The sequence below is a fragment of the Eublepharis macularius genome, chromosome 7, assembly GCF_028583425.1.
Source record: "Eublepharis macularius isolate TG4126 chromosome 7, MPM_Emac_v1.0, whole genome shotgun sequence".
Classification (NCBI taxonomy): Eukaryota; Metazoa; Chordata; class Lepidosauria; order Squamata; family Eublepharidae; genus Eublepharis; species Eublepharis macularius.
The window spans coordinates 130,570,742-130,584,449 of NC_072796.1; the positions used below are offsets into that span (position 1 = coordinate 130,570,742).

At 44.0% G+C, this 13,708-nt stretch overlaps 1 protein-coding gene across 1 annotated transcript in view; it reads left to right on the top strand.

Moving 5' to 3' along the window:
- TG (thyroglobulin) overlaps positions 1 to 13,708 on the top strand; it is a 224,437-nt gene that overhangs the window by 10,936 nt on the left and 199,793 nt on the right. Inside the window, exons 4-7 of the mRNA XM_054985907.1 lie at positions 5,130 to 5,333; positions 5,984 to 6,143; positions 9,623 to 9,729; positions 12,291 to 12,434. Of these exons, the coding sequence (XP_054841882.1) occupies positions 5,130 to 5,333; positions 5,984 to 6,143; positions 9,623 to 9,729; positions 12,291 to 12,434 (615 nt within the window). The remainder of the gene's footprint in view (positions 1 to 5,129; positions 5,334 to 5,983; positions 6,144 to 9,622; positions 9,730 to 12,290; positions 12,435 to 13,708) is intronic.

The following is a 13,708-nucleotide window of genomic DNA, read 5'->3' on the forward strand; positions in this document are numbered from 1 at the left end:
CATGTCTCCCCTCAGTCGTCTTTTCTCCAGGCTAAAGAGCCCCAAGCGCCTCAATCTTTCCTCATAGGGAAAGTGTTCCAACCCTTTAATCATTTTAGTTGCCCTTCTCTGTACTTTTTCCAGTGCTATGATATCTTTTTTAAGGTGTGGCGACCAGAACTGTACACAGTACTCCAAATGAGGCCTCACCATCGTTTTATACAGAGGCATTATGATACCGGCTGATTTGTTTTCAATCCCTTTCCTAATAACCCCTAGCATAGCATTAGCTTTTTTTATGGCAGTCGCACACTGTGCTGACGTTTTTAGTGAGTTATCTATCATGACTCCAAGATCTCTCTCTTGGTCAGTCTCCGCCAGTTCAGACCCCATCAACTTGTATTTATATTTTGGATTTTTGGTTCCAATGTGCATTACTTTGCACTTGGCTACATTGAACCTCATTTGCCACATGGATGCCCACTCTTCTAGCCTCGACAGATCCCTTTGGAGTGCCTCACAATCCTCTCTGGCTTTCACCACCCTGAACAATTTCGTGTCATCTGCAAATTTAGCCACTTCACTGCTTAATCCCAATTCCAAATCATTAATAAACAAGTTAAAAAGCATTGGACCCAATACCGACCCCTGTGGCACCCCACTGCTCACCACCCTCCACTGTGAGAAGTGCCCGTTTATACTCACTCTCTGTTTCCTATTAATTAGCCAGTTTTCGATCCACAAGAGGACTTGGCCCTTTATCCCATAGCTACTGAGCTTACTTAGGAGCCTTTGATGAGGAACTTTGTCAAAAGCTTTCTGGAAGTCAAGATAAACAATATCTATCGGGTCTCCCTTGTCCACTTGTTTGTTCACTCCCTCAAAGAACTCTAACAGATTGGTGAGACAAGATCTTCCCTTACAGAACCCATGCTGAGTTTTCCTCATCAGCTTTTGGTCATCAATGTGCCCACTAATTTTATTTTTGATAATAGTTTCCACCAACTTACCCGGTATTGACGTCAGGCTGACTGGCCTGTAATTTCCCGGATCTCCCCTGGAACCTTTTTTAAAGATGGGGACAACATTAGCTACCTTCCAGTCCTCAGGAACAGATGCAGAGTTTAATGACAGATTACATATTTTTGTGAGGAGATCTACAAGTTCACACTTGAGTTCTTTCAGAACTCTTGGATGTATGCCATCTGGGCCCGGTGATTTATCAGTTTTTAAATTATCTAGCAGTCGCATAACCTCCTCTCTCGTCACCTCAATGTGACTCAGGTCTTTCAAAACCCCTCCCAAAGTCAGTGCTTCCGGAGTGGGCATGCACTTCTTATCTTCCACAGTGAAGACAGAAGCAAAGAACGCATTCAGCTTCTCGGCCATTTCCCTATCACCCTTTAGTAATCCTTTTACGCCTTGGTCATCCAAGGGCCCCACTGCCTCCCTAGCTGGTTTCCTACTTCTAATATATTTAAAGAATTGTTTATTGTTTTTCTTTATGTTCTTTGCAATATGCTCCTCATATTCCCTTTTTGCCTGTCTGATCACAGACTTGCACTTTTTTTGCCACAGCTTATGCTCCTTTTTATCAACCTCACTCCGACTAGTTTTCCACTGCCTAAAAGAATCCTTTTTACCTTTTACAGCTTCTATTACATTGCTTGTTAACCATGCTGGCCTTTTCCTAAACCTATTTGTGCCTTTCCTAACCAGCGGTATATATTTAATTTGAGCTTCCAGGATTGTAGTTTTAAATAGTCTCCAAGATTCCCCAAGTGTTTTGACCTTTTTTACTTTCCCTTTCAGTTTCTTCTTCACGTACCCCCTCATCTCAGAAAAGTTACCCCTTTTGAAGTTAAACATGGCTGTGTTGGTCTTATTTGGCAATTTCCTATTTATACATATGTTGTACTCAATAACATTATGGTCACTGTTCCCAAGTGGTGCAATCACATTTACATCTCTCACCAGGTCTTCAGCATTACTGAGGACCAAATCCAGGATCACCTCTCCCCTAGTAGGTTCTGTAACCATCTGTTCCATAGCACAGTCATTGAGACAGTCTAGAAACTCACTTTCTCTCCCCCGATTCGAACACCCATTGGCCCAGTCAATGTGTGGGTAGTTAAAATCACCCATTACAACACAGTTTTTTTGTTTAGCAGCCATCTTTAATCCTGTCATCATTTTATAATCCTCCTCTATTTTCTGATCTGGAGGGCGATAACAAACTCCCACAGTTAAGTTTCCATTTGGGCCCGTAATTTCAACCCATAGCATTTCCAGAAGCGAATCTAATTCAGTTACCTTCTCAATCTTACTGGAATGTATACCTTCTCTGACATATAGAGCCACCCCACCACCAACCCTTCCCTCCCTATCCTTCCGATATAATTTATATCCAGGAATCACCGTGTCCCACTGATTTTCCTCATCCCACCAAGTTTCTGATATGCCCACAATGTCTATGGATTCGCCCAACACTAAACATTCCAGCTCCCCAATTTTACCTCGGACACTTCTAGCATTTGTATATAAACACCTGTAACTTCCCCGGCACACTTTGCCTCGAGACGTAGTTAGGTCATCTGCACTGTTTGTCTCCATCTCAGTTGACAACTCTAATCTATCTCCCTGTAGAAGTGTTATACCTAGCCCTTCATCTCTCTGAGATGAACCATCCTGAACCAGAGACACTTTATCTCTTGTCGGCTTTCCCCTAGCATTTAGTTTAAAAACTGCTCTGCCACCTTTTTGATTTTAAGTGCCAGCAGCCGGGTTCCTTCTCGGGACAAGTGGAGACCGTCTCTCTTGTACAGCTCCCGCTTGTCCCAAAAAGAATCCCAGTGCCTAACAAACTTGAACCCTTCCTCCCTACACCATCGTCTCATCCACGCATTGAGACTCCTGATCTGCGTTTGTCTCTCTGGCCCTGCGCGTGGAACAGGTAGCACTTCTGAGAAGGCTACCTTGGAGGTCCTGGCCTTGAGTCTCCTGCCTAACAGCCTAAATTTTTGTTCCAAGACCTCACGACTGCATTTCCCAACATCGTTGGTTCCAACATGGACCACGACCGCTGACTCTTCCCCAGCACTATCTACCAGCCTATCTATAACACGCGTAATGTCCGCTACCTTCGCACCAGGCAGGCAAGTCACCATACGGTCAGAACGCGGTTGTGCCACCCAGCTATCTACTTGTCTAAGGATCGAATCACCAACTACCAAGAGCCTCCCTCCCGCCCCACCCAGGGATGGTTCCTTGATGCGAAAGGAAACCTGCTCACCAACTGAAGAAGAGGTCCCTTCTGAGGGCATGTTCCCCTTATCCTCAGTACAGTGCCCTGATTCCACAAGATCCTCATTCTCCTTGACAACAAGAACGCTGCCATTTTTAGAGTGGGACACATCTATCCTGTCCCTGAGAATCTTGTCCTCGTGCCTATCTAACTGTCTCCGCTTCTCCAGGTCAGCCACCTTGGCCTCAAGGGTACGTACTCGTTCCCTGAGAACCAGGAGCTCCTTGCAGCGAGCACACATCCAGGACTTCTGACCAGAAGGCAGATTGTCATACATGTGACACTCAGTGCAATACACTGGAAAGCCCCCAACCCCCTGCTGGCATTCTGACTTCATTATTCTGTTTTAGGAATAACACAGAAAGAGGAAAGAAAACGGCTATGATCCCCCGGCTAAGAGCCACAGGCCAAGAGCCCTTTAGCTCTCGCCCTTCGGCTCGCGCCAAAGGTTCGCGCCCCTGCCCAGTAGTTGCCTTTTCAATGCAAAAGGTCACTTCCTGCTAAGCACAGGAGGTGAGCACAAAGGGTGTGTGTGGCTTGTACTCCAGCAACCCCCAGCAGCCTTACAAACACACTCACCCTCAAACACAATCAAGCCCAAACACACACAGCCTCAAAACTACTCTCAAATCAACACAAAACTACACACAAAAAGCCCCAAAGCTAGAGAGGACCACCCTTAGCTTCTCAGCTTAACCCACCACAGCCAAGAAAGGCAAAAAGCCCTTACCTCCTCTAGCAGCTGCAGACCATGTGCTCCTGAGCCCAGGTGACTCTGCTCTGCTCTGTCTTACTGGGCTTCTCTCATGCCACAGATTATTGACTTAGCTTTAGAAATTATATTTCTATTTATTAACACTCTTTGTGCCTGTATCTATGATGATTCATCTCTATTTATATACTGGATTACCAGACAGTTGTTTAGCATTGATATATGCACTATTATTTATCTTTAATGAATTGTTTTTTAAAAAAATAGTTTCAAAATAGAAGGGGTACAGAAAGAAGAGGGGGAGATACAGGGTCAAAGGAGGGGTAGGATTTTGCACTACAAGAGTTATTAAAATATAGAGTACTCAAAACATGTCTTATTCAGAGTTAATCAATATTAAAATAAAGAATACATATACTATCCCAGCTACTGTATATTTTCACATTTACCTTCCCAAACTAAATACATCACACAATCTACCTCGTCATTAATATTTGCCCATTTCCATCTTATCATAGCTGTATATTCAATATTTAACAATATATCAATATATAATCTGCGTTCCATTATTCCTGCACTATTTCATCTTAACTCTTTATATAACTGATTAATATAGCAATCCTCTCTACTTGTCCCTAACTTTATCAATGTTTCCAAATCTACAAACTATTTTAGCAATTAAATATTTGTTTATATATTCATACCTTTCTCCCCTTGTTAGGCTATAAGCTCTTATAAGCTATATGCAATATCTTTAATGAATTGTTGATAAGAGCTTTTCCTGTTACTTGACTGGTGTTTATTTTGTTTATTGGCTTTATTTGCATTAGTTAGTAGATTACGGTGTTGGTCTTTACAGTCATTATCATTCTCTCTTTGGCTTGTTGGTGAATTCTAATTCAGCAACTTCCCATTAGAGTCTCCCTTTGAAGTTCCTTTCACGGAGAATGCCGACTTTCAATCCAGCTTTCAGGGACTCTTTGTTTTTAGATCATTCCATGTTTATCAAGGCAGAAGTACTTCCATGCACCACAGATTGTCTTGGGATCCTTGCTGGAAGGCCAAATGGGTGTTAATTTTGCAAAAAGTGTAGCGGCGATATCCTGAGTTTAATAATCTCGCTCCTTGCCGCAGGTTTGTCCTTCTGCCAGCTGCAAAAGCAGCAGATTTTGATCAGCCGCTACATCAATAGCAGTGCAACGCCCTACATCCCACAATGTCTGGATTCTGGGGACTTTGACCCGATACAGTGTGACGTGGGCCTGCGGCAGTGCTGGTGTGTGGACACGGAAGGGATGGAAATTTATGGCACAAGGCAGAGAGGGAAACCAACACGATGTAAGTAATGTTGCAGGGAAAAAATAATTATTAATTTAAACCAGGGTTAGCTGCTATGGTTTCATTCTTTTCTTAGCACTGTCCAGCCAGATTCTGGGACTGAGAACTGCTGTTTCATAAAGGGATTAAGAAGTTCAACTAGAAATCTCTCAGCTCTGTCTGTTTGATGTGTAAAGATGCCCCTCTAATAACTACTGGAAGCTTGTGAGATCATGAACTCTCAATCACTCCAGTCCTGGCCCATCTATACTGGCTCGCAATCTGTTTCTGGGCACAATTTAAGACCTTGACTGTTAAAACCCTACATGGCTTGGGACCATAGGGTTGCTAACTCTGGATTGGGACTCCTTTTGCAGAGCTTCTGATTGACCACTGAAAATCTGATTAGCTGTGCAAATTAAAATAATGTTTCTGCAGCAGCTGTCCACCGCAGTACTGTTTTTTATTCTCATGTTTTCTCCTCTTCCTCAATGTATTTTTTAAAAATTTGTCCCCTGCGCTTGGGCTTCCTCTGTGGTTGGCTAGGCCTCCTCTGGTGCCCATTTTATGGTGTCAGAATTCCAAAGATGCCCATGGGCTCAAAAAGGTTGAGGTTCCCCCGAATTGTGTGAAAGTATCATTGTAGCTGAAGTTACGTGCTTGACTTTTAGGCCCTGGGAAATGTGAGATCCGAGACCGTCGTATTCTGCACGGCGTTGGGGAAAAGAGTCCGCCGCAATGCTCAGCTGATGGGGAATTTCTGCCTGTCCAGTGCAAATTTGTCAACAGGACAAACATGATGGTTTTTGATCTCCTTCATCATTTTAACAGGTAGGGAAAACAGACCTTCATAAATTGCTTACAGGGTATCAGAATGCTTTGGGCTGTTTCTTCCCCCGTTTCACTAAATATGAGCAGTCAGTGTGATGCGGTGGCAAAAAAGGCAAACTCAGTCTTGGGTTGTATCAAAAGGGCCATTGCATTGAAATCGCAGGAGGTCACAGTCCCTCTCTAAACTGCCTTGGTCAGGCCACACCTGGAGTATTGTGTGCAGTTCTGGAGGCCCCACTTCAAAAAGGATGTGGACAAAATTGAGAGGGTGCAGAGGAGAGCGACGAGGATGATCAGGGGTCTGGAGACTGAGCCCTACGAGGAAAGGCTGAGGGCTTTGGCAATGTTTCGTTTGGAGGAGATTGAGGGGGGACGTTATTGTTTTTTTTAAATATTTGTCATGTGGAGGAGGGCAGGGAGCTGTTGCAGTTGGCAGCAGAGGTTAGGACCCGAAGCAATGGGCTTAAATTACATGCAGAAAGGTACTGGCTGGATATTAGGAAGAACTTTTTCATGGTCAAAGTAGGAATCAGCTACCTAGGGAGGTGGTGAGCTCCCACACTTGTGCATTCTCTGTTACCCCCTTATGAAATGGCCTGCCTGAGGAGTGCAGGAAAACTCCCACTTTTCTGGCATTTTGCAAACTTATGCAAACCTGAATAACTCAAGAGGGCTTTTTTTATACAGGTAATAAGGCTGTGCTGAAATGAAACAGTTCAGAAAGAGGTTTTGGGAAAAGAAAAGGGCCGTTTTCACATGCCCCTGTAACGCTCCGGAAAATCGTGCAAAACTCTTGGCATGAAGCATCTTCCTAGCACGATGGCATCAGAAATCATGCCATTAAATGGGATCATGATGGGAAATCATGCTAGGAAGACACTTCGTGCCGTGAGTTTTGCTCGATTTTCCAGAGGTTATGGGCGTATGAAAATGGCCAAGGTCTGTGGGACTATACCACTATGTACAGTATGCATTATCTGTTGCAGTATGTATTATCCTAATAGTTGGCCTTTAAAGTGCTACCAGACCCAAACCTCGCTCTTTCACTACAGACCAATACGGCTCCCCACTTGAAATGATCTTACTTATGCAATTTCTGTATCATTTAACATGTCGTGTTAATACTTATGCTTTGTTCCCTCTTTGTATCAGATTTCTGCTTGGCTTCAGATTTCTACAAGCCAAACCCTATTCCGTTGCTTATAAAATGTCCCATCCTATTGATTGTATCGACTTATGCTGTGTAATCTCAGTGAGAAAGATGGACTATAATTAATGAAATAAATAAATAAATAAAAATAAGAAAGTATCACAACAACAACAACATTAAATTTATATACCGCCCTTCAGGACAACTTAATGCCCACTCGAAGCGGTTTACAAAGTATGTCATTATTATCCCCACAACAAAACACCCCGTGAGGTGGGTGGGGCTGAGAGAGCTCTGAGAGAGCTGTCACTGACTCAAGGTCACCCAGCTGGCTTCAAGTGGAGGAGTGGGGAATCAAACCCAGATCTCCAGTTGAGAGTCCCACGCTCTTAACCGCTATACCAAACTGGCTCTCAGACAAGATTCAGACCAGATTCAGCAGAAACCTTCTAATCCATACTATAGTTTCAGGTTGGTAGCTGTCTTGGTCTGTAGTAGAAGAGCAAGATTTGGGGCCAGCAGCACCTTAAAGCTTGAGGCTATCGTACTTTGATCACATCATGAGAAGACAAGATTCTGGAAAAGTCAGGCTAGAAAAAGTGGAAGACAGCGGGAAAAGAGGAAGACCCAAAATGAGATGGCTGGACTCAATCAAAGAAGCCACATCCTCCAGTTTGCAGGATCTGAGCAAGTCTGTTAATGATAGGATGTTTTGGAGGTCTTTCCTTCATAGGGTCGCCATAGGTCGGAGGCGACTTGATGGTACATAACAACAACAGCACCAACTAGATTTCTAGAGTATGAGCTTTTGAGAATCAAAACTCCATTCTTCAGATATATTTATACTTCCACTTCTAAATATATCTGATAAAGGGGCCTCTGACTCTTGAAAGCTCATATCCTGGAAATCTAGTTGGGCTTTAAGGTGCTACTGGACCCAAATCTTGCTCTAATCCATACCGTGTCCCCCTGAACTGTGTGAAGTACTGATTTATGCCACTAGAGGGCAGGGAAGTATTAATGCCGTAAAATTGAGTTACAGCTGATGAAATTGAGCTCTGGCTCAAGAAGAACACTTACACTGGAATAAATGTTGTTAATCTGAATAATGTTTGGTTATTCCGCTATCAAAAGAATTCTGAGTCAAACTGATGATAAAAACTAAACTGTTCCTGCACCCCTGAGCTCTGGCTTGCTCAAATAATTTCGTATAAGTAACTGGCCGGCAGATTAGGATCTTTGAATGCAGCAGTTGCGTAAGTTGGAATGTGACAGTGAAAATAACTTCTGGGTTACTTGTGGGACAAGAATCTTTAGGAAACTCTCTTGAGTATGTGGAGTTTTCTAAGCTGTGTTTCAAGACATTCGGAGAATTATCTGGCTTTGGGTCTCAAGAAGGAGAAGTGGGGGCTGCAGCACGCAGGGCCAATGGGGGTGGTATGTCCTCGGGTGGCACACCAAATGCATCCAGTCTCTGATTTAAAAAGTTAACAAAAAGGAGTCTTGTGGAGTGTTGGGGACTCACAGATGCATTGTGGCACTTGATTTTGAGGACCAGAGCTCCACTTCACCAAGGGTTTGATCTTCAACGTATGTGGCCGTGGAACTCCAGTACCTGAAAGCTAATGCCACAATGCATGTGCTATTAAGTGTTTTTGCTGAAACAGAGCAAGATTTGGGCCCAGTAACACCTTAAAGACCAATTAGACGTCCAGGACATGAGCTTTCTAGTGTCAAAGCTCCCTTCTTCAGATATGTGTATAAATATAGCTGAAGAAGGGAGCTTTGACTCTGGAAAGTTCATGCCCCGGACATCTGATTGGTCTTTAAGGTGCTACTGGACCCAAATCTTGTTCTTCTGCTGCTGACCAACATGGCTACCCACCTGAAACTTTATTGAAATAGTCTCATGCGGCTACTGCTGTGACACTTGACATCCAAGAAGACAAAAACAGTAATGTAGTTGCTCATGTGTCAAGAATCAATCTGTAGGTATGTCCACACACCTCTGTCCCATCACAGTGATGATTTTGGGTCCGGATGCAGACAACAGTGTGTCCCCCCCCCCTCCTCCAAGTGTTGGTGGTATAAAAATTCAGCCAAAGTTGACCATTTTTTATTTTCGTTGGGTCAACCGGAGTGTCTAAGTGGCTAGCCTGACCCTACCAGATCTCAGAGTACTCACAGATACATGGGATGGTTGATAACATATAGCAGATCCAGCATCTTATGACAAATTGCATTTGGGTGGTGCAGCTTCTGTAGAAATGCCAAAAGGGGTGGCGATATCACTAACCTTGCCATTGCAACGGGTTGGTTTTCCTTGTAGATTCCCGGAAGCGTTCCTGACGTTCAGTTCCTTTAGAACTTCTTTCCCGGAAATCTCCGGCTACTGCTACTGTGCAGACAGTTTGGGGCGGGAGCTGGAAGAGACAGGTGAGAGTTTGACCGATCTGCCTCTGCATGCGTCTCAACTTGAAGTTTGAAACAGAGGAGTCAGCTGGCATGGAGGGGAGGGAGAGAGAGGGTTGGGTCCTACCATGGAGTTGGAGCCAAAGGTAGACGTCCAATTATGGAAGGAGTCCACTTGTGAGATGAAGAATTCTTCTACTTCTAGAAAGAGTGTTCAGGCCTATGAGTGGAGGGACACCTGTGGATTTATAGTGGCCAACCTCCAGGAAGGGCCTGGCGGTCTCGCACAATTTCATCTGATCTCTAGACTTCAGAGATCAGTCCCCCTGGAGTAAAATGGCTGCTTTGGAGCGAGTCTCTATGGTATTATGATCTCACTGAGGTCTCTCCTCTCCCCAAGCCCTGCCTTCTCCAGGCTCCACCCCCAAATCTCCAGGAATTTCCCAACCCAAAGTTGGCAATCCTATGTGGATTCAATCTGGGCACCCAGGTGGTAGGATCCTTCTGTCCCTGGCCTTTCACTCCTTCCTTGAACCCCCACTCACCATCTATCTACCAGGAAGTGCCTGACCGAAAGAGGCCAGAATGCAAGCCTTACTGGAAGGCAACACCACTGATTTAGGATCTTTTCCTGTAATGAAGGGGCTTCTGTTTGTCGTTATTCCGTAGTGATGGAAAGGCATTCGCTCTGTGCTCAGGGCTATTTTTATTCTTGCCTGCGTCCTCTTCAGCAATCCATTTTCCAGCCCCAGTTTTTAAGGTGCCCGTCTTTGGTGCCTAGATTCTCACGCGCACCCCAAGACACGTATTCCTTTTCTGCATTGCCTGTTTCTCACAAAAATTCAAACTGCCGTTGTCACATGAAGAAATTCCACATTGCTAATAATGCTAACAAATGACTAATAATGGCAGTCCTTTGTTAGGCAATCAAGGCAATCCTTTGCAGCTGCATTCCAAAATATTCTGGCTTTTTTCTAATACATTCTTGGTTTCTTCTTTTTGTGAAAGTATGTTTTGGTGTTTTCTTCTCCTTTCTTTATTATTTTGTTTACTTCTTTAGAATAAATATGGAACCTCTTTCCATGAAGAAGGTTTTAGGTGGATAATAATAATAACAACATTTGATTTATAAGCTGCCGTTCAGGAGAACTTAACACCCACTCAGAGTGGTTTACAAAGTATGTCATTATTATCTCCACAACAATCACCCTATGAGGTGGGTGGGGCTGAGAGAGCTCTGAGAGAGCTGTGACTCACCCAAGGTCACCCAGCTGGCTTCAGGCAGAGGAGTGGGGACTCCTGTTGGTTTGCTACAGTTGAACAGCAAGATTTGTGCCCCACAGCACCTTAAAAGACCAACAAAATTTCCAAGGTATTACCTTGAATCTTGAAAACCTATACCCTGAAACTCTTGTTTGTCTTTAAGGTGCTACGGGACTCAAATCTTGCTTTGTATAGCTTCCTGTCTTTCTGTTTCATTTACATGAAGTGTGTTAAATGATTTTAAAAAATGATATGTTTGTTTTGGTTTGGGAGGGCAGAGCCCAGCTTATTCATTTTCTTTTGGTAAACTCAGGCTAACTACGAATTGTTACAAATTATTGCCACTGTTGGTTGATTGGCACCATATGTGGAAATACGTTCCGGTGTGTTTTGAATATGCACCTCTTTCGGTCACGAGAACCCGGCGCAGAGGAGAAAAAGGAGTGCAAATCCGCCCCGTCAGAGCTGAAAGAGAGCTCTGAATAGCACGGCAGTTTCTGTTTCAAATAGCAGTTCTGAAATGAATCCGTGTAATTCACAGGGGAAGTTTGCCTTGATGACATCTTATCTCACAGACATGCAGATTAGAACGAAAGCTGAAATCCAAATGTCACGAGATATTTGAAATCAAGTGAATTCCCGACATTCAGGGGTGGCAGGAAAATCAAATTAAACTTAAAAAAAAAAATATTTAATTTTGTGTGTCCCCGTGTGTGTGTCCAAAACACAGAATCCTTTTAATCTCTCTTCTCTTTTGATGTCAAAATTTTAATTAATTGGAATTGATATTGAGGCCTCTTCCTATTTTCCAATGTGTGTTCACTTTTGCGAGGCATGACTGTGGGTTTTACATTTTATTTTTATTTTTGACTTTGTAGTCCGCCTTTCTAGCTAAGACACAAGGCCGATTACAAAACAGAAAAAATTCAATCAGACAACCTAAGATATCCAGTAAACAATAGGGCTAGGATTATAGAATTGGAAAACAATGCAAACAGACAATCACACAACTAAGAGTCTAGACATCTTACGTGGGGATGGTCAAGTGAAAGATCTTACACTTGTTCTCCCTTTGTGGATATACATGCACTTGCTCGGGCGACAGATTACACTTGAATATAAGACCACACAGAAAATAAGTCACTTGAGCATCCCTGTGTAAGATGTCTTGTGTAAAACATGGCATACCATAATCAGAAAGTGGGTCATAAAGCCAGAAAACAATGCAATAACCGTAAAGCAATCTGTACAATAAGAATTGCAACTGACTGTTTTGGTTCAAATTAAGAAATCCTGTGCTGAAATTCCGTTTTCTCTCCCAGGTCTGGAAATGTTACTTGACAATGTTTACGACACAGTTTTGGCATCAATGGAGCCTGCACAAACCTTCCACGAAACCAGCATGTACAGGATCCTGCAGAGGCGTTTTTTGGGAGTGAGGCTGGCGACATCCGGAAGGTTCAGATGTGAGTAACAAGGCTCAGAAAATGCATCAGGGGCCGCTTTTCTGGATCCAAGATCTCTGGCAGCAGGGTCATTTCGTAGAAAAAGAGCTGGAGGAACTCATTAACATCGCTCATTAGCACAACTCATTAGCATATGCCACACCCCTTGACATCACCAGAAATGTGTCATTAGCATAACTGATTTGCATATGCCACACCCCCTGACATCACCTATCCTGGCTGTTTTGGACCCAATCCTGGCCATTCAGGGCTGAAATTGGGCCCAAAATGGCAAAAAGGGGCTGCAAATGGACGAAAAAGGGCCTAAAATGGTCAGGATCAGGCTGCTGTTGAGCGGGAAAGTGATCCACCACCTGTCAGAGGCCCGATCTGGGCCATTTCGGCCCCAATCCAGGACGAAACGGGCCCCAAATGGCTGAGAGTCAGGTGGGCGGGGCCACCTGACATGTGACCTCCTTGGGGGAACTGCCGGAACTGCGTTCCTGTGCGTTCCCCCTCGAAATGAGCCCTGTCTGGCAGCATGGCCCAAGCGTCTTTATGCCTTGCACCACAGCAGCAGGTTGCATGCAGAGGGAATTGCTGGCTAGATGGGGGCATAGTTCAGGGGGTGGTCGGGCCAAGCATTTGCTGGTTCTCCAACATCATCTACACGGTCCACCACCATCCCTGGGGATTTCCAAGAAGAAGCAATGTGTGAGAAGTCTTTGAGGCATCATCTCTTCCAGGTAAAGGTGAGATGGGCTGCTAAGAGTCCTCAAAAACCTGGAGTAGGTTAGATCAAGATGGGTAGCCGTGTTAGTCGTCTGTAGCAGTAGAAAAGAGCAAAAGTCCAGAGGCACCTAATAATAATATTATAATAATAACATTCGATTTATATACCACCCTTCAGGACAACTTATTGCCCACTCAGAGCAGTTTACAAAGTATGTTATTAATATCCCCACAACAACAATCACCCTGTGAGGTGGGTGGGGCTGAGAGAGCTCCTAGAAGCTGTGACTGACCCAAGGTCACCCAGCTGGCTTCAAGGGGAGAAGTGGGGACTCACACCTGCATCTCCAGATTAGAGTCTCACACTCTTAACCACTACACCAAACTGGTTCACCTAGAAGACTAACAACATTTATGGTAGGGGATGAGCTTTTGTGAGCCTCAGCTCACTTCTTCAGAAACAGATATCTTCAGGTAGCTAAAGAAGTGAGCGGTGACTCATGAAAGCTCATACCCTACCACAACTTTTGTTAGTTTTATAGGTTCTACTGGACTCTCGCTCT